At 43.9% G+C, this 25,750-nt stretch overlaps 1 protein-coding gene across 1 annotated transcript in view; it reads right to left on the reverse strand.

Moving 5' to 3' along the window:
• Positions 1–3,122: 3,122 nt before the first annotated feature.
• Positions 3,123–25,750, reverse strand: part of LOC132829852 (uncharacterized) — a 105,121-nt gene continuing 82,493 nt past the window's right edge. Inside the window, exons 8-12 of the mRNA XM_060847237.1 lie at positions 16,989–17,105; positions 14,501–14,540; positions 7,501–7,562; positions 3,296–3,343; positions 3,123–3,202 (exon numbers count right to left, since the gene is read on the reverse strand). Coding sequence (XP_060703220.1) covers positions 3,123–3,202; positions 3,296–3,343; positions 7,501–7,562; positions 14,501–14,540; positions 16,989–17,105 — 347 coding nt within the window. The remainder of the gene's footprint in view (positions 3,203–3,295; positions 3,344–7,500; positions 7,563–14,500; positions 14,541–16,988; positions 17,106–25,750) is intronic.

Here is a 25,750-nt window from a genome sequence, read left to right on the forward strand (position 1 = left end):
CAGACCCAGGGTTCCTGCTTCTTCCTGCCTGAGGAACTCCTCTCTTTTTTCCCCTGACTGAATTTTTCCCCCTCAACCTTGTCCAGCCCTTCCCAACTACATCTGATCTGATTGTGCCACTTTATATCAGTGTCAGAATTACTGGTTAGTGAGCTTCAGCCAACTCCTCTTCAATGGTGTAGCCATCGGTACCATATGGGCCCCAGTTATGCCTCTCTCATTGCGGGGAAAGTAGAACATTCCTCATTCTAGGCCTCCTCAGGTCACTCATACAATTCTTTCTCCTGTATGTCGATGACATCATCAGTGCTGCTTCCCTCTCTCATCCAGAATTGGAATATTTATCAATTATGGGTAGCACGGTGGCACAGTGGTTAGCACTGCTGTCTCACAGCGCCAGAGACCCGGGTTCAATTCCCGACTCAGGCGACTAAATGTGTGGAGTTTGCACATTCTCTCTGTGTCTGCGTGAGTTTCCTCCGGGTGCTCCGGTTTCCTCCCGCAGTCCAAAGATGAATTTAGTCAGGTGAATTGGCCAAGCTAAATTGCCTGTAGTGTTAGGTAAAGGGGTAAATGTAGGGGTATGGGAGGGTTGCACTTCGACGGGTCAGTGTGGACTTGTTGGGCGAAGGGCCTGTTTCCTCACTGTAAGTAATTAATCAAATCTAATCTATTTCACTTCCGATATCCACCCAGCTCTTACCGTCACCTGATCTCGGACTCCTGCCTTCCTTTCCTTGACATCTCTGTTTCTATTTCTGGGGATAGGCTGGCCACCAATATTCACGATAATCTTGGATTCCCACAGTTACCTTGACTCCCCATCCTCACACCCTGCTTCCTGTAAAGACTCTGTTCCATTCTCCCAGTTTCTCCAAGCCCACCGCATCTGTCTGATGGTGTCACATTCTGCACAGGGGATCTCCGAAATGTCAAGCTTTATCCTCAACCAAGGATTCTCCATCACCACGGTTGACAAGGCCCTCAGCCGTGTCCAACCCATCTCCTGCAATTCTGCCCTCATCAATTCCCTTCCCTTGCCTTGCCATCATCTATCATCCCACCCACATCCACATCCAGAGGATCATTAACCACCATTTCCACAGCACTCCAGCTGTGCTCAGTGCAAGGTGGAAGAACAGCATCTCATTCTCCACATGGGCACCCTGCAGCTTCCTGGCCTCAGTATTGAGTTCTAAATACTTTTACAGCCAGAACACACCATTCCATGTGCTTTATCCATCCTTACACCTCAGGCCCTGTCATGACATGAGTTGTTTTAAGCACAGCCAAACCATTTTCACTAACTTATTGTCCCCACTAACAGCTTTTCATTCTCCCTGGCATCCTTTTGATGATCTGACTTCCATTCACTCTCTCTGGGCTCCATCTCCCCTGTCTGCTCACTCCTTTTCCCCTCCTCCACCATCTGTCTTTACCATAGATACCACTTTTTCCCCAGCTACAGACAGTTCTGAAGAAGGATCACTGGATTTGAAATTTTAACTCTGGTTTCTCTCCACAGATGCTGCCAGACCTGCTGAGTTTCTCCAGCAATTTCTCTTGATTTATATTGGAAGGTTTCCTGAACAAGAGGAGGAGGCTATTCAGCCCATTGTATCTATGATGATTGATAAAGAGCTCTCTAGAACATCCCACTGCCCAGCTCCTGGTCCATAGCCCTGGAGACTCATGTTCTTCAAATCCTTATCCAAGTGAGTTTGAAATGTCGGAGTCAAAAAGGGTGGTGCTGGAAAAGCACAGCTGGTCAGGCAGCATCCGAGGAGCAGAAGACTCATTGCTGATGAAGAGTTTATACATGAAACATCGACTCTCCTGCCTCTCGGATGCTGCCGAACTAGCTGTGCTTTTCCAGCACCACACATTTTGACTCTGAGTTCCAGCATCTGCAGTCTACATTTTCTCCTGGGTTTTAGATGTGTTGATGGTTCCTGTCTCTCTAAACATAGACTACAGAATATGGAACAGGACAGTGCAGGAACATGGCCTTTGGTCCTCCATGTCAGTACAAACCATGATGCCATTCTAAACTAATCTCATTTCCCAGCACATGGTCCATCCCTCTCTATTCCTGTTGTGCATGGGCCTGTCTAAATGGCTCTTAAATGTTGCTAACATATCTGCTTCCATCACCTCCCCTGGAAGCCTTTTCCAGACACCTACCATTCTCTTTGTTAAAAGCTGTCCTCACAAATCACCCTCAAATTTTTCCTCATTCACCTTAAATTTATGCCGCTTGTATATGACATCTCCACTCTTTGAAAAAAAAACTGACTATCCGCCCTATCCCTGCCTCTCATAAATTTATGTATTTCTGTCAGGTCTCCCCTCACCCTCCAATACTCTCACAAAAATAAATCCAGGTTTGACCAAGTTCTCCTGATAGTTAACGCACACCAAATCAGGGAACATCCTGCTCAATCTCTGCTGCACCTTTGTTTTGTGCACAAGTGTCCCTAAGTCCCTTCATGTTGTAGCTTTCTTCCATTTCTTTTCTCCAGACCTGCTGAGTTTGTCTGTTTGTTTCTCAATCATGACTCCTACATACATGTCCAAACCTTGATAGAACCTGAACACTGAGGGAACTAGTTCTGAGTGGCACTCGGAACAGCATCGCAGTCACAAAACTACCCACTCACAATAACTCAATGTCTCCTGCTTTGGATCAATCTCACCACTTTCCCCTGGACCCCATGAACCTTTGATTCTGTGACCAGTCTTCCTTGTGGAACTTCATCAAACACCTTGCTAACATCCGCATTGATGGTCAATATCCAACACCCAATCAACCATCCTTCAATACTCCTTAAAAATTCAATCACGTTTATCAGACCTGACCGCCCTTCAACAATCATCTTCTGAGGGAGTGGTACTGGGTCAGACTGGCATCATGAAGACCTCATCAGGGGAGAATTCAAGGTTAGTTAAAACTGAACTGGGAGTTCTCATTTGGGATGATTCTCTGACGGTGGCCAGGCACGAATTCTATGAGTTGACCAGTTTCCCACTGCAGCTTCAAACATCAACACAGCAACTCCTCCTCAGGAGACCAGACCCACAGTGAAATCAGCTCTTAAAGATATGGGGGAGTGGGAGTGATCTCAAACAATATATTTTCTCAATATAGAAACAAACGTTGACTCACGGTCTTCTGACAGACTGTTTGTGAATCTCTTGCCACCTTTAACAAAGACAAAATGTTCTCTTAGTTTGATTATAGAATCTGAATATCAATTAGACAATTGCTCAAAACCTTTAAGGTGCAGCCATTTACCTGTTCTGTTGCTGTCAATCTCGGCATAGAGGATGGAACTGTCCTGATCTGTAACACAAACAGGAATGATAAAGGGCCATGCATCGACAGGCTTGTCCTTAAATGTCAGCAATGGGTCAGTGGAAACCATATCATTCTCTGAGTTAGAGATGTGATTGGAGCGGGTGAAATATTGGACTTGCAGCATGGGTTGGTACCTGGACTTTGATGTTGTGGCCATTTTGGAGATATAGGTAGTGTAGGGACAGGGATGGTTGTTGCAGTTCCAGGATTTAGATGCTTCAGTAAGAACAGGGAAGATGGTAAGGTCGGTGGAGGGTTTGTGTGGTGGCATTGTTAGTCAAGGACAATATTATGATTGCTGAAAGGACATTTGAGGACTGTCTACTGAGGTAGTATGGGCTGAGATAAGAAACAGGAAAGATGATGTCACCCTGTCGGGAGTTTTCTATAGGCCTCCAAATAGTTCAGAGATGTAGAGGAAAGGATAATAAAGATGATTCAGGACAGGAGCAAGAGTGAAACAGTAGTTGTTATGGGGGTCTTTAACTTTCCAAATATTGACTATTTGGAAATAGTATATGGAATACTATAGTTCATCTACTTTAGATGGGTCAGTTGTTGTCCAATGTGTACAGGAGGATTTCCTGACACAGTACACAGACAGGCCAACAAGGGACGAGGCCACGTCAGATTTGGTACTGGGTAATGAACCTGGCCAGGTGTTCAATTTGGAGGTAGGTGAGCACTTTTGTAATAGTGACCACAAACTGGTTCAGTTTATTTTAGCAATGGAAAGGGATGGATATATATTGCAGGACAAGAGTTATGAGCTGGAGGAAAGGCAACTACGATGTGATTAGGCAAGATTTAGGATGCATGGATTGGGCAAGGAAACTGGAGGGAATGGGCACAATTGAAATGTGCAGCTTAGACAAGGAACAGTTACTGTGGGTCTTTGATCCATATGTACCTGTCAGGCTGGGAGGAAGTTGCTGAGCGCGGGAGCCGTGGTTTACTCAGAAAGTTGAATCTCTTGTCAAGAGGAAGAAGAAGGCTTATGTTAGGATGAGATGTGAAGGCTCAGTTAGGGTGCTTGAGAGTGACAAGTTAGCCAGGAAAGACCTAAAGAGAGAGCTAAGAAAAGCCAGGAGGGGACATAAGACATCATTGTCAGATAGGATCAAGGAAAACCCTCAGGCTTTCCATAGGGATATCAGGAATAAAAGAATGACAAGAGTAAGACTAGAGCCAATCAAGGATAGTAGTGGGAAGTTGTACACCAAGTCAGAGGAGATAGGGGAAGCGGTAAATGAATATTCTTTCTCAGTATTCACACAAGATAAAGATAACGTTGTCGAGGAAAATACTGAGATACAAGCTACTAGACGAGATGGAATTGATGGTCACAAGGAGGAGGTGTTAGCAATTTGGGAAAGTGTGAAAATAGATAAGTCGGACGGGATTTCCCATGGGTTCTCTGAAAAGCCAGGGGGGAGATTGTTGAGCCTTTCACTTTGATCTTTATGTTGTCATTGTCGACAGGAATGGTGTCAGAAGATGGAGGAGGGAAAATGTTGTTCCTTTGTTCAAGAAGGGGAGTAGAGAACAACCCTGGTACTTATTGACCAGTGAGTAACGAGGGTAATGTGTTGGAAAAGATTATAAGAGATAAGATTTATAATCATCTGGAAAGGAATATGTTGATTAGGGATAGTCAACATGGTTTTGTGAAGGGTAGGTCATGCCTCACAAACCTCATTGAGATCTTTGAGAAGGTGAACAAACAGGTGGATTGGGGGGAAAGCTGTTGATTTGGTGTATATGGATTTCAATAAGGCATTTGATAAGGTTGCCCATGGTAGGCTATTGCACAAAATAGCTGAAAATGTGTTGCTGGTTAAAGCGCAGCAGGTCAGGCAGCATCCAAGGAACAGGAAATTCGACGTTTCGGGCCAGAGCCCTTCATCAGGACCCGAAACGTTGAATTTCCTGTTCCTTGGATGCTGCCTGACCTGCTGCGCTTTAACCAGCAACACATTTTCAGCTCTGATCTCCAGCATCTGCAGACCTCACTTTTTACTGCACAAAATATGAAGGAATGGGATTGAGGGTGATTTAGTTGTTTGGATCAGAAATTGGCTATCTGAAAGGAGACAGAGAGTGCTAGTTGCTGGGAGATGTTTATTCGGGAGTTCAATTACTAGTGGTGTACACAAGGATCTGTTTTGGGTCATGTTTGTGGATGACCCGGGTGAGGGCTTTGATGGATGGGTTAGTAAATTTGCAGATGACACTCAGGTTGGTGGAGTTGTGGATCATGTTGAAGGATGTTGTAGGTTAAAGAGAGACATAGATAAGCTGCAGAGCTGGGCTGAGAGGTGGCAAATGGAGTTTAATGTGGATAAGTGTGAGGCAATTCACTTTGAAAGGAGTAACAGGAATACAGAGTTCTGGGATAATAGTAAGATTTTTGGTGGTGTAGATGAGCAGAGAGTTCTTGGTGTCCATGCACATAGATCTCTGAAAGTTGCTACCTGGATTGATAGAATTGCTAAAAAGGCATATGATGTGTTAGCTTGTATTAGTGAAGGGATTGAGTTTTGGAACCATGAGGTCATGCTGCAGCTGTACAAAACTCTGGTGTGGCTGCACTTGGAGTATTGAATGCAGATCTGGTCACCGTACTACAGGAAGGATGTGGAAGCTTTGGAAAGGGTGCAGAGGAGATTTACGAGGATGTTGCCTGGTATGGAGGGAAGGTCTTACAAGGAAAGGCTGAGGGACTTGAGGCTGTTTCCATCAGAGAGAAGAAGGCTGAGAGCTGACTGATTTGAAACATAAAATAATCAGAGGGTTAGATCGGGTGGACAGTGAGAGCCTTTTTCCTCAGATGGTGATTGCTAGCACGAAGGGGCATAGCTTTAAATTGAGGGGGGATCAATATCGGACAGATGTCAGAGGTAGCTTATTTACTTAGAGAGTAGTATAAGTGTGGAACACACTGCCTGCAACAGCAGTAGACTCACCAACTTGAAGGGCATTTAATGGTCATTGGATAAACATGTGGATGAAAATGTAATAGTGTTTGATGGGCTTCAGATTGGTTTCACAAGTCGACACAACATCGAGGGCCAAAGGGCCTATGCTGCACTGTAATGTCTATGTTCAATGTTGGACGCTGGTGGAGAGTTGAGGTGAGGCAGGGGGGGAGCATTAGAGGATGCAGGGATTGAGAAGAGAGTGAGAACAGATTCAGTAGTTTTCATCTCCGTGCAAGGCACGTGGGTCTCACAGGCAAGGCCAGCGTTTGTTGCCCATCCCTGAACACCCTTGAAGTGAGAGGCTTGCTTGGCCATTTCAGAGGGCAGCAGGTCAGAGTCAGACACATTGTATTCAATCGCTCCTAAAAAGACACACTGAGGTTTGAAATGGGGATCTGAAGTCACCTGTCGGGCAGATTGGGTAAAGATGCTTCCCTGAAGGAGACTGGTGAACCAGAACTTTTTTAAGACAACAACTAATGTTAATTCAGATGGCCACCATCACAGAGTTGAGTTTATGCTTCCAGATTTAATAATTAAATGTAAATTCTGCAAGTTGCCATGGTGAAAATTGAACCCCTCTCCCCAGAGCATGAACCTGATCCTCAGGTTCCCCAGCAGCCCAGCTACTGGGAGTCATTTGAGATGTGTGACTCACATCTTGACTGTTTTCCTTGACCCATCCCGAAGCAGCAGACAGACTGGCCGTGAACAGCTCGAGACAGCAAGGACCGGGCCGAGCCAGTTACTCAGCCAGATGATTCAGGGAATCGGAAATGGTTATTGTCCAAGAATCCATCCAGGGTCAGGGACTGAGGAGAATATTTCCATCTCCATTGCCCGGACAATAATCCAGAGTCTGGTCAGATCCCTTAATGGAAACCCATAGCTTTTCACTCATTTACATTGAATGGTCTGAAAGTTAAAAGGTTCATCTATCAAAGACGTCAATCTGTGCAATAAGTGTGAAGGGTTAAGGTTGGGGGTAGGGATAGTTTTCAACAGATGCAGAGTCAATGGGCCGAAGGGCTTTATTCTGTGCTGGAGAACTGTTTAACTCAATGTAACGGTCTGCCCCTGAATATCTCTCCAGGATTCACACTCTCTCTGTTAGAGTCTCTGAAATGGACAATGATCAGTCAGTTAGAGTACAGACAGTACCTGGAACAGTGAGCTGCTGGGCCTGATCAGTCCCGGGAATGCTGGATGAACCTGGATCATTCCTGAAAAATACACAAGGAACATGAATATTCCAAGGAATCTAAATGCATTCTGCCAGGTCACAGAAAGGAACATTCTGACTGGACATCAATCTCTTGCTTTGGTTACACAGAGAACAGATTCCAAAGAGTGATCAACACCGTTAATGGAATGAACTTTGATAGAAATCACAGATACTCAGATGTGGACACAATCAGAAAAGCCACCATTGAATAAGTTGTCATGAGAAACAGTTTTGCCTTGGCATCAGAATATGGCTGGCACCCAGGGAACCCAAGGTGTAGTCAGCAGCTGTAACACAGGGAGGGCTGTGCAGACACTGTCAGGAATCACAGTGACAGATCATTCCAGGCAGCTCTGGGTCAGCTTGGAGCAACTAGTCACAGGGCAGGGAGGGAGGGTGTTGGAGATGAGGGGAAAGTGCTTGCAGGGGCTTCCCATCTGCTGTAACTTTGGAGTATATTACAGGGCATGGAAATCTTGGAAAGTGGAGGGTGATACGGAAATCACATTCCCATCCAATGGAAATTCAGCTGCTTGGAGAGCAAGGGAGAAAATAGTAGGATTCACAAAAACATTCTTTTTAACCTCAGCACTCACTGTAAGTGATAACAGTTTAATCTTTCCCTCCATAAAACATTCGTTACAATTCAAAGTATCCCCTGTGATAAAAATGAGCAACATTTCAGTTTTGCATGAGGATAAATTGCAGGTTAATTTGGGGACGGTGAATCGGGAGCTAGAGATTTACAAACAGCTGGAAATTGACAAATCCTGCTCAGAAATCATTAACCTGTCATTTACCTCAGTCTATTGATTACTTTCCAACTCTGAGTGTTCGAGCAGCTTCTTAAAAGGACAACCCACATTAGCAGCTCATCAGCAGGGACCTGCATTCTGTCTGTGAGCAAGAGATATTCAGGATTCTGGGTAATCCAAGATGGAGACGGGAAACATTTCTGGCTGTAAGAGCTGCTCCTTTTTTGAGGTATTTTAGGTGCCGGAGGTGATTTCCTCAAATTCCAGGAGCAGCAATTACTGTTTTATCTGCTGTTGCATTGTTTTGGGACGTTGGGAAAAAAAAGTCAAAACAACATCAGTTTTAAAAGGGAGAAGAACAGACAAAGGAAGCACCTGGTGAGGACAGTGCAGGAGAGAGAGAGAGAGAGAGAGAGAACCTGCACAGTTACTGCCTTTGCTGTTTTTGAATTCATGTTTCGCTGGACATTGGAGTGCATTTGGGAAAATTAACAAACAGTGAATTTCACAACTAATCTTGGAGGAACCAGTTTGGGCGAAGTTCACAGCACAGAATCAGATAAGTTAATTGTTGTTTTATATCTGTCCAAGAGAAAGGCTGTATTAGTGAGTACAGTGGGTTCTTTCTTGATTTTATGTTTTTGGAGATAAGTCTCTTGATTAAACTTAAAATATAAGCCATAGCTATTAATTTAACCTGGGGCAGTGTTTTGTAGAGAAATAAGAAAGTGTTATTTTCTGGGTCTGTAGATTGTGAAGGAGCAAAAATGGCCTTTGCAGTGATATGTACTTCTTGTCAGATGTGGCAGATTTAAGAGAGTTTTAGGGTTACTGCGGATTATATCTGCCATAAATGCTGTTGGATGCGAATCTTATCAAATCGAGTGGATCAGTTGGAGAGACAGATAGTGTTGCTGTTGCAAATTCCTCATCGCTTCTATGTGATGGATGGCAGTTATCGGAAAGGGGGAAAGTCTCAGATACAGTCACATAGATGAGTTAACTCCAGGAAGGGTAAGAAAGGTAGGCACTTAGGGCAGGAGTCTTTTGTGGATATACCTATTTCGAACAGGTATGCTGTTTTGGAAAATGTAGGGGTGTGATGGATTCTCAGGGGAACGTAGCACGAACAGCCAGGTTTCTGGTATTGAGACTGGCTCTAATGCAACAGGGGGTAAGTTGGCTTCGAAGAAAACAATTGTGTTTGGGGATTCTGTAGTCCGAGGTACAGAAAGACGTTTCTGTGGCCAGCAGAGAAAGAGCAGAATGGTGTGTTGTTTCCCTGGTGCCAGGATCAAGGATGTCTCCGAGAGGATGCAGAATGTTCTCACAGGGGAGAGGGGCCAGCAAGAGGTCATTGTCCACATTGGAACCAACGATATAGGAAGGGAAAAGGTTGAGATTCTGAAGGGAGATTACAGAGAGTTAGGCAGAAATTTAAAAAGGAGGTCCTCAAGGGTAGTAACATCTGGATTACTCCCAGTGCTATGAGCTAGAGAGGGCAGGAATAGTAGGAAAGAGCAGATGAATGCATGGCTGAGGAGCTGGTGTATGGGAGAAGGATTCACATTTTTGGATCATTGGAATCTCTTTTGGGGTAGAAGTGACCTGTACAAGATGGATGGAGTGCACCTAAAGTGGAAGGGGACTAATATACTGGCAGGGAAATTTGCTAGAACTGCTTGGAAGGATTTAAACTAGTAAGGTTTGGGGGAGGGTGGGGGTGGGGTGGAACCCAGGGAGATAGTGAGGAAAGAGATCAATCTGAGACTGGTACAGTTGAGAACAGAAGTGAGTCAAACAATCAGGGCAGGAAGGGACAAGGTAGGACTAATAAATTAAACTGCATTTATTTCATTGCAAGTGGCCTAACAGGGAAGGCAAATGAACTCAGAACATGGGACTCGGATATCATAGCAATTACAGAAACATGGCTCAGGGATGGACAGGACTGGCAGCTGAATGTTCCAGGATACAAATGCTACAGGAAGGATAGAAAGGGAGGCAAGAGAGGAGGGCGAAGTGGCATTTTTGATAAGGGATAGCATTACAGCTGTACTGAGAGAGGATATTCCCGGAAATACATCCAGGAAAGTTATTTGGGTGGAACTGAGAAATAAGAAAGGGATGTTCACCTTATTGGGATTGTATTATAGACCCGCACCCCCCCCCCAATACTCAGAGGGAAATTGAGAAACAAACTTGTAAGGAGATCTCAGCTATCTGTAAGAATAATAAGGTAGTTATTGTAGGGGATTTTAACTTTTCAAACATCGACTGGGACTGCCATAATGTTAAAGGTTTAGATGGAGATGAATTTCTTAAGTGTGAACAGGATAATTTTCTGATTCAGTATGTGGATGTACCTACTAGAGAAGGTGCAAAACTTGACCTACTCTTGGGAAATAAGGCAGGGCAGGTGACTGAGGTGTCAGTGGCAGAGCACTTTGGGGCCAGCGACCATAATTCTATTCATTTTAATACAGTGATGGAAAAGGATAGACCAGATCTAAAAGTTGAAGTTCTAAATTGGAGAAAGGCCAATTTTGACGGTATTAGGCAAGAACATTCAAAAGCTAATTGGAGGTAGATGTTCACAGATAAAGGGAGGGCTGGAAAATGGGAAGCCTTCAGAAATGAGCTAACAAGAATCCAGGGAAAGTATATTCCTGTCAGGGTGAAAGGGAAGGCTGGTAGGTATAGAGAATGCTGGATGACTCAAGAAATTGAGGGTTTGGTTATGAAAAAGAAGGAAGCATATATCAGGTATAGACAGGATAGATCAAGTGAATCCTGAGAAGAGTATAAAGGAAGTAGGAGTATACTTAAGAGGGAAATCAGGAGGGCAAAAAGGGGACATGCGATAGGTTTGGCAAATAGAATTAAGGAGAATCCAAAGGGCTTTTACAAATATATTAAGGACCAAAGTTTAACTCGGGAGAGAATTGGGCCCCTCAAAGATCAGCAAGGTGGCCTTTGTGTGGAGCCACAGAAAATGGGGGAGATACTAAATGAATATTTTGCATCAATATTTACTGTGGAAAAGGATATGGAAGATATAGACTGTAGGGAAATAAATGGTGACATCTTGCAAAATGTCCAGATTACAGAGGAGGAAGTGCTGGATGTCTTGAAACGATAATCCCCAGGAGCTGATCAGGTGCACCCGAGAACTCGGTGGGAAGCTAGAGAAGTGATTGTTGGGCTTCTTGCTGAGATGTTTGTATCATCGATAGTCACAGGTGAGGGGCCAGAAGACTGCAGATTGTCAAATGTGGTGCCATGTTTAAGAAAGGCAGTAAGGACAAGCCAGGAAACGATAGACCAGTGAGCTTGACCTCAGTGGTGGGCAAGTTGTTGGAGGGAACCCTGAGGGACAGGATTTACATGTATTTGGAAAGGCAAGGACTGATTAGGGATAGTCGACATGGTTTTATGCGTGGGAAATCATGTCTCACAAACTTGACTGAGTTTTTGAAGAAGTAACAAAGAAGATTGATGAGAGCAGAGCAGTAGATGTGATCTATATGGACTTCAGTAAGGCGTTCGACAAGGTTCTCCATGGGAGACTGATTAGCAAGGTTAGATCTCATGGAATACAGGGAGAACTAGCCATTTGGATACAAAACTGGCTCAAAGGTAGAAGACAGAGGGTGCTGGAAGAGGGTTGTTTTTCAGACTGGAGGCCTGTGACCAGTGGAGTGCCACAGGGATTGGTGCTGGGCTCTGTAGTTTTTGTCATTTACATAAATGATTTGGATGCAAGCATAAGAGGTACAATTAGTAAGTTTGCAGATGACATCAAAATTAGAGGTGGAATAGACAGTGAAGAAGGTTACCTCAGATTACAACAGGATCTTGACCAGATGGGCCAATGGGCTGAGAAGTGGCAGATGGTACTTAATTCAGATAAATGCAAGGTGCTGTATTTTGGGAAAGCAAATCTTAGCAGGACCTTTACACTTAACGGTAAGGTCCTTGAGAGTGTTGCTAAACAAAAGAACTTGGAGTGCAGGTTCATAGCTCCTTGAAAGTGAAGTCTCAGGCAGATAGGATAGTGAAGATGGCATTTGGTAAGCTTTCATTTATTGGTCAGAGTATTGAGTACAGGAGTTGGGAGGCTATGTTGCGGCTGTACAGGACATTGGTTAGGCCACTGTTGGAATATTGTGTGCAATTCTGGTCTCCTTCCTATTGGAAAGATGTTGTGAAACTTGAAAGTGTTCAGAAAAGATTTAAAAGGATGTTGCCAAGGTTGGAGGATTGAGCTATAGGGAGACTTTGAACAGGCTGGGGCTGTTTTCCCTGGAGCGTCGGTGGCTGTGAGGTGACCTTATAGAGGTTTACAAAATTATGAGGGGCATGGATAGGATAAATAGACAAAGTCTTTTCCCTGGGGTTGGGGAGTCCAGAACTAGAGGACATAGGTTTAGGGTGAGAGGGAAAAGGTATAGAAGAGACAATGTTTTCACACAGAGGGTGGTACATGTATGGAATGAGCTGCCAGAGGATGTGGTGGAAGCTGGTACAATTACAACATTTAAGAGGCATTTATCAAGACAAAAGATGGAAAATTATAGGCCAATCAGCTTCACCTCGGTTGTTGGTAAAATTCTAGAATCCATCATTAAGGATGAGGTTTCTAAATTCTTGGAAGAGCAGAGTCTGATTAGAACAAGTCAACATGGTTTTAGTAAGGAGAGGTCATGCCTGACAAACCTGTTGGAATTTTTTGAAGAGGTAACAAGTAGGCTAGACCAAGGAAACCCAGTGGATGTGGTCTATCTAGACTTTCAAAAGGCCTTTGATAAGGTGCCACACGGGAGGCTGCTGAGCAAGGTGAGGGCCCATGGTGTTCGAGGTGAGCTGCTGGGATGGATTGAGGATTGGCTGTCTAACAGAAGGCAGAGAGTTGGGATAAAAGGTTCTTTTTCAGAATGGCAGCCGGTGACGAGCGGTGTCCCGCAGGGTTCAGTGTTGGGGCCACAGCTATTTGCATTATATATTAATGATCTGGATGAGGGGACTGGGGGCATTCTAGCGAAGTTTGCTGATGAAACGAAGTTAGGTGGACAGGCAGGTAGTACTGAGGAAGTGGGGAGGCTACAGAAGGATCTAGACAGGTTGGGAGAGTGGTCCAGGAAATGGCTGATGGAATTTAACGTGAGCAAGTGCAGGGTCTTGCACTTTGGCAAAAAGAATAAAAGCATAGACTACTTTCTAAATGGTGAGAAAATTAGTAAAGCCAAAGTACAAAGGGATCTGGGAGTGCTAGTCGAGGATTCTCTAAAGGTAAACATGCAGGTTGAGTCTGAGATTAAGAAAGCGAATGCAATGTTGTCTCTTATTTCAAGAGGGTTGGAATATAAAAGCAGAGATGTGCTACTGAGACTTTATAAAGCTCTGGTTAGGCCCCATTTGGAGTACTGTGTCCAGTTTTGGTCCCCACACCTCAGGAAGGAGATACTGGCACTGGAACGTGTCCAGCGGAGATTCACACGGATGATCCCTGGAATGGCAGGTCTAACATATGAGGAACGGCTGAGGATCCTGGGATTGTATTCGTTGGAGTTTAGAAGATTGAGGGGAGACTTAATAGAGACGTACAAGATAATACATGGCTTGGAAAGGGTGGACGCTAGGAAATTGTTTCCGTTAGGCGAGGAGACTAGGACCCATGGACACAGCCTTAGAATTAGAGGGGGTCAATTCAGAACAGAAATGCGGAGACATTTCTTCAGCCAGAGAGTGGTGGGCCTGTGGAATTCATTGCCACAGAGTGCAGTGGAGGCCGGGACGCTAAATGTCTTCAAGGCCGAGATTGATAGATTCTTGTTGTCTCGAGGAATTAAGGGCTACGGGAGAACGCTGGTAAGTGGAGTTGAAATGTCCATCAGCCATGATTGAATGGCGGAGTGGACTCGATGGGCCGAATGGCCTTACTTCCACTCCTATGTCTTATGGTCTTATGGTCTTATGATCTTATGGATGGGTATATGAATAGGAAGGGTTTGGAGGAATATGGGCCGGGTGCTGGCAGGTGGGACTAGATTGGGTTGGGACATCTGGTCGGCATGGACGGGTTGGACCGAAGGGTCTGTTTCCATGCTGTACATCTCTATGACTCTATGACCCAGAGCATTTCTACAACCACGTTTATATCAGTCACTGATGACCTTACCTTTTCAAAGCTGCGGTCAGATCCATTTGTTGTGAACCCCCTAAAGAGATAAAAATGATTCGTAAATATTTTGTTAAATTATGAACAAATTTGCCACATTGTCTCCACAGTTGGATGAGTCCCAAGCAAAACTATCCCTGACCAATAATATATACATTTTGCACGGTTAGATACAGTGATCTCTTGAATCTCATCTGATTGCTAAAGCTTTACTCAGGAGTGTCCTCCTTAGCCCAGTCCAATATCAATAATGGACCAACAACAAAAACAGAAGTTGCTGGAAAAGCTCAGCAGGTCTGGCAGCATCTCTGAAGAGAAATCAGAGTTAATGTTTCAGGTCTGCTGACCCTTCCCCAGAACTGACGGTAGCTCAGAAAATATTGGCTTAAATGCAGGAGATAGGATGAGGGGAGGTGGTAAGATGTAAATGATAGTTGACCAAGTCAGATTAGAGTGTTTTACAATAATCAGTGGGAACAAGGGATCAGATGCAGGAAGATGTGTTCAGTCAAAGAGCAGAAACAAGAGACAAAGGTATTAATATTGTTATGATCCCAGTTGATGTTATTACTGGACAAGTCAGGTCCCAGACTGAAACAGGTTTGCTCGAGCATATTTTGAGTTGTTTTTGTTTTTGATGAAATGGTCTCTCTCTGAAAGATAAGAGCACGATGCTGCAGAGTTTGCTGTCATACTATAGCAGAAGCTCATTCCCAAAAGGAATGAAGATAAAACATGTGTCTACTGAAGACATAAGTTCAAAAAAGTTTAAACATAGAGTCAAACTTTATCACATTAATGCCAAAATACTTCTTTATAAATCAAAAATAATAAAAGCTCTGTGTCAACCCTAGCACTCATCCCCAGTACAGTACTCAAAAATACATCTTGTTTTATACCCAGAAAGACGACTTGGGCAAGACTAACCCCAGGGTCCCTGTTTCTAACACACTGGGAGATTTAATTTTGATCATAAGCGGTCAATGAGCTAAAGATCACTCATAAATTATGTGAAGGGAATGGTCAAGAGATACAGTTACAGATATCTCACGAGGAGTAATAGTTAACTGTAAAAAAATTAATGACAGTGTCAAACTGAAAGAAAACACAAATATTTACACAAAATAAAGGAACAGGTAAGAAGATTGGACAGGATATAAAAATCATCAAAGGCAACAAAATTCATAAGGAGGGAAAACTTACTGTACAGAGAAAGTTAGGCAGTAATATAAGAGTGGATAGTTAGAGTTTCTCGAGACATTTTGCAGGTATGTTGGTGAGACAGCTGCATTGTGATGTACAGCATGGATTCAATTACCACATTAGCTGATCTTACCACAAAGGTCCCAATTTTTCAAACTTCACCTCTTACTTGAGGTAAGATGATTATCAGGTTAAACACACCACCAGTCATCTGTTTCTCTCTCTCTCTCTCTCTCTCTGATCAGAGAACACCACTGTGGTCCTCTGGGAATATGGCAACGTTACATTTAGATGGTTTAAAAACAACAGGAGTTTGTAGAATTAGTCATGGAAATGGCAATTGCATTAACTGGGTATTTTGCATTAGTCTTCAGGATAAGGGATACAAATAACATTCCAGATCATTATAAATCCAGAAAATTCCAAACACCAGAGAAGTGGTCCTGAGTAAATCATTGATGCTGTGGACTGACCGTTCCCTGAGTCCCTGTTGGACTTCATCCCAGGGTCTTTAAAGAGGAGCTGCTGGGAAAATTGAACAATTGCTTTACATTTCCCACAATCCCCAAGGTTCTGGGCTGGTCCCACTGCCTTCAACAATAGCGAATGTAACTCCTGTATTCAAAAAGAGACGATGTTTTTAATTTGACCAACCAGAGCAAAGGTAGGTCACGAGGTCAGCCCCAAACCAGACCAGTGCCTGAGCACTGCCCCCACTGCACAGGCCCGAACAGGAGCCCATGTGACCATTCCAACCCGAGATGTCTGTTACTCAGACTATCTGAGGCACCAGGTTGTCTTTTTGCAGCAAATCAATTTGAACAATAAAAACACAAAAAGGAATTGTTTCAAATTGCAGCTTCCTTTATGTTCTATCGAGATTCTGTACTGAGTGGGAATGAATGGAAAAGATTTGGTCTGTTGGGATTCTGTCAAGTGGAAGTGAATGAGAAGACATTTTGGTGCATTGAGAGTTGGCAGTAATGGGGAGAAGAATGGGGATTAATCCATCAGAGTTTAATAGAATGGATTGGAATGGCCTTGCTTGTGAAACAGCCTCAATCTTCAATCACCCATGAGTCAGACATCAGACAGTGGGTGATGCTATTGAACAGGCCATCTTCACCCACCCTCCACCACCCACCAAAGACAAAGCCAGCGTTTTCAGAGAATGTACTGAAGAGGAGAGAGTTAGTGAGGGAAAATTAATCCAGGGCCATTGTTTATTGCTGTTTCAAAAACAGAACCATATTGTTTTATTAACCTCATTCTCTACAGAACCCACCTCCTTTCTTCCTGAAGGTGATGAAGATGATGACAATGATGATGAGGAGGAGGAGGAGGATGAGCAGTGGAATGACCAGCGAATATACTGAGACATACTGAGCAGGCTGAGTCTTCACTGTAAAACAGCAAGAACAACATTGGTTAGTAATATCTCAATGTTGCTGCAGTGAAACCTGTAGCAGGGTGATAGAGTGTGAGATTAAATGTACACATTGGGCATTCTTTGACAGAACAAAGCAGTTCATCCCCCTCCCTCTGTCCGTCCCTATAACCTTGTAACTTGCTCCTTTCCGAATACTGATCCCTTGTTTCTGAAAGATGCCCCTGTTGAATCTGTTTCCATCACCCTGTCAGGCAGTGCTTTCCAGATCAGGACAATTCTTGAAGGAGGCAGCTGCTTAATTCTGTGACACAGAACAGAAGGTGAGATGGATATTTTACACCATTCCACAGGGCAGTTGTTGGATCCGGTGCTGACTTGCCCGGTCTCAGCTGGATAATGGGAAGGACAGATTTAGCTCCAGCTCCCCCCGGACTGAGGGAGAGAAGAATTGGTAATAGTGACTGTCCTCGGGATTCCGGCACACCAGATGTTGTCATGAAGGAATCAATAACAAATATTGCTGGAGAAACTCTGCAGGTCTGGCAGCTATCTGTGGACAGAACTCAGAATGAAAGCTTTGAGTCCAGTGATCCTTCATCAGAACTGACAGCTGCTAAGGAAACTGTTGACAGGGGATTATGGGACTGGGGTGGGAGTGGGGAAAATGAGTGAGAGGCTGGGTGGTGACTGAGCCCAGAAGGTGAGAAAGACAGTCACATAGACAAAGGGACACTGAATGGCCCTCCAGGGAGAAAGACAATGTGATAATGGGGACCAGGAAGTAGGTGAAAGCAGCTCATGTCATTACCAGGCCTGAGATGTGCTGTGGTGGGATTTGAACCTATGATCTGATGTCTGGATTGGTCACCCAGTTACAGTAGCAGAAAAGCGCCACCTTTCTTTATAACCCATGTGTGAATGCAGGACGAGGATTGGTTCCACATTGTTGTGCTTCCTCACACAGTCAGATGGACACTGGGGGAACATACTAACATTGATGGAAGTATTCCTGATGAAGATGTGAACACTTTCATTGTAACCAAGAGGGACACATTAAGCTGTTGCACCTTCCTGCTCGAGGAGATGATCTCAGTGTCAGTATAACTTTGGTGCATTTGGAGATTGAACTGAATGTTCTGAGTGTGTCAATGTCTTTCATTACTGACATCAGAATGAACCTAAAAGAATTAGCTCATCAAATTACACTGAACATTTAAAAAAATCAAATTTCAAACACAAAAGCAAAATCTTGCAGATGCTGGGAATTTGAAATAAAAATCAAATAGTCAGCAGGCCAGCTAATACCTGTGGAGAGAAACAGGTTAACATTTTAGTTCAATGACCTTTGACTAGAAAATCAAATTGTAAAATGTTCACACAATCGGTTCCACCCACACTATCGACCCTTCACAGACTAAAGCCTTGATCATGGTCATTAAGTTATGAGGGTGTGACTGGCTCAGTCAGCCTTTATTGCCCATGCCTCATAGTTAAGAATCAGCCACGTTATTGTGTGTATGGAGTCACATGTAGGCCAGGCCAGGTTAGAATGGCAGTTTCCTTCCCTAAAGGACATCAATGATCCAGATGGGGATTTACAACAATCAACAGTGGTCACACAGCCATCGCTAGATTCTTACTTTGACAATTTATTTGATTTCACATTGTACCATCTGCCAAGGTGGGATTTGAACCCTGGTCCCCAGAACATTACCTGGGTCTCTGGATTAATAGTCCAGCAATAATACCATCAGTTGTTGCCTTTTTTGCAGAATAATTTCTTACATGTACCAGTAGCCGGGTTTCCTTCGGGATCAGATACTGAGAATCAGGGTCTGACCTGTATTCCACCAGACACAGGTAAGTGTGATTGTCCCTCACACTCAGCTGGTTTATCCTGGTCGAGGCGTTTCCCTCCTCTGGGTTCCCGATGAGCTCGTACCGATTTCCACCGTGTCCAGTTGTCCAAGTTCCCTGTGATTGGGCTGTAAATGTAACAATGTGTTGGTAGGTCCCCTTCCCCATCCAGGTAACAGTGGTCAGGGTGTGGGAGTCTCAGCTCCTGAAGATACAGGGTAAAGTAACTAAATCTCCCTCTGGCCCAGTCACCACTGAGACATTTCCCTGAGCAGCTGAGGAAAGGACAAACATCAGAATGGATGAGGTCAGTGCCCAGAAGTTCCAGATTCAATTTTTTACATTTCTTTCAACTTCACAATGAAATAAGTAATTAAATACCCCACACATATTTCTCATGGATCTGGGCCAGGCAATTATAGTTTCCTGAAGGACGCACCATGTTGAAAATCACTTATGCTCCATCCCATCATTTTGAGTTTCTCATTCGTGGGATAGTTACAGATTAGGAAATGGACTGAACCCACATGACTTCATTCATTCTGGGCACAACATCCCTCCCACTTCACTAGAACCTTTTGTTTTTCATTCCACAGCCTTATACTTCAGTCTGTGCTCCTTCATTCTGTGAAGGGGATGGGTGCGGGGGTGCTGTGTTTAGGAATTAGACCCACTCTGGACCACCTTTATACATTAATAATCCCATGAAAGAGGTAATCTCCCCCCATCTCCATCCTAATGTGAAATTAGTTTCAGATTCACCCACATCCTCTCAGCATCTACTCCCTCAAGATCCCTCAGGATCTTGCAAGTTTCAATAAAGTCACTTCTCAATTTTCAGCAACGAGCAGCCCCCATCTGACTCTGAACCAATCAGGATGGGCAGGTAACAACACTCTGACATTCTCAGCCAATGGGAGGTAGGTCTTCACATATTCTTGGCCAATGAGACCTGAAGTTCCACAATGTGCTCACTCAGTGAGGGATTGGAAGATACTTGCACTATCTTGTCCTCAGTCAATGCCAATTATTGGATTGACTACAAGAAGGAGGTCATTTTACCCATTGGGTCCTAATTAGCTCCACATGGAACAATCTAGGTGAGATCCACTCATCTGTTCGATTCCCTCAAGTTTTGCCAGTTCACTTCCTTCAAGGGCCTATCAGGTTTAATTCTGAGATCAATGACTGTTTCCACATGCCATTTCGTTGATGTTGGTGACTGTCAGTCATCAGTACTCACTGTGTAAACATTTCTCTCTCACATTCTCTCTGGACCTCTGCCCCGAAATCTGAGGCCTGCATCCTTGTCCCAAAATAGATAGACCTTATGCTTGTTTACTTTCTCTTCGCCTGTCACTGTCTCAATCAAATCTCCCCTCAATCTCCTCAGCTCCAAGGACAATGACCCTTGCTTCTCAAAACGTATAAAGAAAACCAGTCTCCGATCCTCTCCCTGAAACATCCCTAACCCATCCCTGGAATAATTTGAGTCACTCTGCACTCTGTCAAGGACTTTCACATTCCTCTTAATGGGTGGTGACAGATCTGGACACAATACCCTCATTGGGGCATAGTTGGAGAGTTAACAATGTCCACAGTTGTTCAGCCCCTGAACTGAAAAGTCAGGAATGATGGGGCATTATTGTCATGTGAAAGCGAGTGTGAGGAGAGGGGCTTTGCGGAAACAGTGATGGGAGTTTGGAATGCTCTCCCTTGGGAGGGTAATAGAGGCGGAAAACCTGGCAACATTTAAAAAGTATCTGGATGAGCAGTTGAACCATCATAATATTCCTACGAGGGGAAAGCCATAGTGGCCAGGTCTCTGGCACTGAGCCTGGATCTGTGGCTCAGAAGGGAAGGGGGAGAATAGAAAAGCGCTTGTGGTAGGAGACTCAATCATTGGAGGAACAAATTTAGATTTGAATTCAGGAGCTATGTTTAGTAAGTTTGCAGATGACAGCAAAATCGATGATGTCGTGAACAGCGAAGAGGGTTATCTCAGAGTACACAGGACTTTGATCAGATGAGATGATGGGCTGAGGAATGGCAGATGGAGTTTAATTTAGATAAATGTGAGATGTTACATTTTAGTAGGACAAATCAGTGTATGGCTTATACACTTAATGGTTGGGTCCTGGGGAGTGTTGCTGAACAAAGAGGTCTTGGAGTGAAGATTCATTGTTCTTTGAAAGTAGAGTCACAGGTAGACAGGTTACTGAAGAGGGTGCTTGGTACGCTTGCCTTTCTTGGTCAGTGCATTGAGTATAACAGTTTGGGGGGTAATGTTGTTACTCAACAGGTCACTGGTAAGGCCACTTTTGGAATATTGCATTCACCTCTGGTTTCCCTGCTGTCGGAAAGGTTTTGTGATATTAGAAAGGGTTCAGGAAATATATGGGAGGATGTTGCCAGGGTTGGAGTGTTTGAATATAAGGAGAAGCTGAATAGGTTTGGGCTATTTTCCCTGGAGCATCAGAGGCTGAAGGCTGAGCTTTTAGAAGGAGCATGGAGAGGGTGATTCGTCAAGACATTTTCCCCAGGGTATGGGAATCCAAAACTAGAAGGCATAGGTTTAATGGGAGAGAGGAAAGATTTGAAAAGGGACCTTTTACATGAAGAGGGTGATGCCTGTATGAATAGGAAGGTTTAGAAGGAAATGGGCCAAATGCTGTCAAATGAGACTGGATTAATTAGAATATCTGGTTGCCGGGGACGAGTTGTGCTGGAGGGTCTGTTTCCATGCTGTACACATCTATACGGCTAATAACTATCACGAGAGAAAACCCGCAAAGGAAACTGATGGAGTTAAAGACCAATTAGTCCCCTGGACCTGACTAGATGCATCTAGGGTATTAAAGGAAGTTATTGAAGAGACAATAAAAGCACATGTGTTCACTTTCCAAGAATCTTTGGAAAGTTCCCAGAGAATTGGAAATCTCCCAAAGTAACACTCTTGTTTTCAATGGAAAGGAAACAGAAAATAAAAGTTACCCAATGTGTCCATCACTTGGAGTTCTGAAGCAATGTGGTCACACTGGGGATGGCGGATGTTTCCTTTCAAGATGGCAGGAAAAAAGAAGGGACTGCATCAGGCAGCAGGCTGGATATAGTTTACTGGCACATTGCTACAAGGTTTCCATCAACTACAGTAACAAGCGTCTGGTTAGATTTCTGAAGGTCACTGTGTGGATAGCTGAGTACAATACATGATGGAATGCCCTGCAAATTGGGAGAAGAGTGAGAATTGGGGGCGTAATTTGAGATAAAGACATCAGCAAAAATGAAAGTGAAAAAATGGGGATGCAGAAAATTATAAATAAAAAGAAGCTGCTGGAGAAACTCAGCAGGTCTGGCATCCTGTGTGGTGTCAGAAACAGAGTTAACATTTCAGGCTAACAACTTTCCATGAGTGAGGAAAGCACAGATATGTTGCTCCAAGTGTTGTGTTTGAAGCAAATTAAGTATTTCCATGGCATAGTCCTGGCAATCTCATCGGGGAAATAGACAAGGCCTTTTTCCTGGTGTGGGAAAGTGTAGAACTAGAGGGCATAAGTTTAGGGTGAGAGGGGAAACATTTAAAAGGGACCTAAAGGACAACTTTTTCATGCTGAAGGTGGTGCATGTATGGAATGAGATGTCCGAGGAAGTGGTGGAGTCAGGTACAATTACAATATTTAAAAGGCATCTGGATAGGTATATGAACAGGAAGGGTTTAGAGAGATAGGGCCCAAGCACTGGCAAAAGGGACGAGATTAATTTAGGAAATCTGGTCAGCATGGATGAGTTGGACCGAAGGGTCTGTTTTCGTGCTGTACATCTCTATGACTCTGTAGACCAATTAGTTCATGTCTGTTATTGGAAAAATGTGAGATCAAAATTAAGATGTCTTGGCAGGACATTTAGAAATGTATACTATGATCAAGCAGAGTAAACATGACTTCATAAAGAGGAAATTATCTTGAATTCTTTGAGATGGTTACAAGTTTGATAGATAAAGGGGAATTGGTGGATATTTCATATGATTTGGGAAGATCTTTCAGAAGGTGCAACACATTAAGCTCCTTAACACGATTAGATTCTATGGTGCTGGTGGTAGTATACAAATATGGATAGAGAATTGACTAACTGATAGAAAACAGAGTGTTGGGATAAGGCGGAAGTGATATCCAGCCTGCAAACTGTAATTAATGGTGTATCACAGGATCTGAGATGGGGCCACATTTATTATAATATACATTAATGATTTGGATGAGGTCAGTGAATGCACTGTAGCCAAGTTTGCTGATGACAAAAATGTAGGTGAGAAGGCAAGTGATGAGAATGAAATACAGAAGCTGCAGAGAGATGTTGACAGGTTAAATAGTGGGAAAGACTTGGCTGTTGGAATATAATGTGGAAAATGTGAGGTTATACATTTGGCAGAAAGAATAGAGAGGCTGAATATTAGTGAAACAGAGAAAGCCTGCAGAAAGTTCCAGAACAGAAGAATATGGAAGTTTCACAAAAACATTCAGCAGAGAGTAGGGAAGGGCAATGGAATGCTGACCTTTATTTCAAATGGAATAGAATTTTAAAGTGGGGAGGTTTTACCAGACACTAGTTAGCTCACAGCTGGAATATTGTGGATAGGTTTGGTCCCTTATCAAAGGAAAGTGAAACTGGCATTGGAGGCAGTCCAGAGAAGATTCAATGAGTTGATGCCAGGTCGGGAGGGGCTGTCTTATGGGCAGCGTTTGACAAGATTGAGCCTGTGCTTGATGGATTACAGAAGAATGACAAGTGACCAGATTGAGACATTAAAGATGCTTCAAGTGCTTGATAAGGTGGATGCAGCGTGGTTGTCCCCCTTGTCAGGAACAGAGGGCATCAGCTCAGAATGAAGGGTTACACATTTCAGATGAGAGGAATGTTTTCTCTAAGAGGGTAGTGAATCTCTGGACTACTTTACCACAGAGAGCAGTTAATGTTGGGTCATTAAGTATAGCCAAGGCTAAGATAGACAAATTTTTAATCATTCACGGAATCAGGGATTGTGAAGATAAAGCAAGGATGGGGAATTGACGTTTATCATCTCAGTCATGATCTCATTTAATGTGGAACAGACTCAATGGGCTGAATGGCCTTCCTCTGTTCCTATGTCTTATGGGCTACCTGCCTCAGTTCTCAACACTTCCATTTCTGAAACCTGTAAATCCCACTTACTTTTCCAACCACATTCTCAACATGTCCTGACATCTTCAAAAACCGATGCACTCTGACCCCCGACTTCCTTTATCCAGATCCATCCTTGAGATCCCTGTCATTGACTCCATATTGCCCAGAGGGAACATGGAACCAGGTGGATCTTGGAGCTTGCATCCTTTGTGATGTTTTCTCTGGTCCCGACCTCAGAATACTGAAGCCAGTTTGAACACAACAAGTTAGGGAGTTGATGGGAGACTGTGGGAAGTTTCAGACACAGTGATGGAATGGTCCATAAATCCCAGCCTTCTCTCTCTCTCTCTCCTTCTCACTGTCTCCTGCCTGAGACCAACTGAAAGAGCCCAAGAGCAAGAGCCAACCCGAGAGCTCCCGGTCCAGGTGGACCCTGTTCCCATTGAGCTATCGGGGCAGTGACACCATCCAAATATTGTTCCTTACCTTCAACTTCCAGCTTTGTTGGAGACTGTGTTTGAAAACTATCAATATTGAGCTCCACATGACACTGATAGGGACCAGCATCCTCCTGGCTCAGTCCCCCCATCATTACTGAGGCATCTTTGTTGGTGAGTCTCCCCACGAATTTGAATCAATTCCCACTGTCCAGCTGTATCGCATTCTCACACAGCTCACCCTGGGAATGGTATGGACCAGGATATGTACAGTTAAAGATAAAAGCCCGTGTTTCCTCCTTGTACCATAAGACGGAGCCGGTGAGTGTGAGGTGAGTGTCAGGGTGGGTGAAGCTGCAGGGTAAGACAGCAGAGCCTCCTTCCTCAGCCCTCACTCCATCCGCTATTGTCATTGCTCAATCAAGGGCCAACCAAGGATAGTAGTGGGAAGTTGTGTGTAGAGTCAGAGGAGACAGGGGAAGCACTAAATGAATATTTTTCAACAGTATTCACTCTAGAAAACGACAATGTTGTCAAGGAGAATACTGAGATACAGGCTACTAGACTAGGTGGGATTGAGGTTCACAAGGAAGAGGTATTAGAAACCCTGTAGAGTGTGATGGAATTTATCCTAGGCCGGATGGGATTTATCCTAGGATCCTCTTGAAAGCCAAGGAGGAGATTGCCGAGCCTTTGACATTGATCTTTAAATCGTCATTGTCTATAGGAATAGTGCCAGAAGACTGGACGATAGCAAATATGGTTCCTCTGTTCAAGAAGGGAAGTAGAGACAACCCTGGTAATTATAGACCAGTGAGCCTGACTTCAGTTGTTGGTAAAGTGTTGAAAAAGATTATAAGAGGTAGGATTAATATCATCTAGAAAAAAATAATTTGATTAGGGATCGTCGGCATGGTTTTGTGAAGGGTAGGTCATGCCTCACAAACCTTACTGAGTTCTTTGAGAAGGTGACCAAACAGGTAGATGAGAGTAAACTGGTTGATGTGGTGAATATGGATTTGAGCAAAGCATTCGATAAGATTCACCACAGTAGGCTATTGTACAAAATACGGAGGAATGGGATTGTGGGAGATAAAGCTGTTTGGATCAGTAATGGGCTTGCTGAAAGAAGATAGAGGGTGGTGGTTGATGGGAAATGTTCATCCTGGAGTCCAGATAATACTGATATACCGCAAGAGTCGGTGT

Source organism: Hemiscyllium ocellatum, chromosome 2, assembly GCF_020745735.1.
Source record: "Hemiscyllium ocellatum isolate sHemOce1 chromosome 2, sHemOce1.pat.X.cur, whole genome shotgun sequence".
Classification (NCBI taxonomy): Eukaryota; Metazoa; Chordata; class Chondrichthyes; order Orectolobiformes; family Hemiscylliidae; genus Hemiscyllium; species Hemiscyllium ocellatum.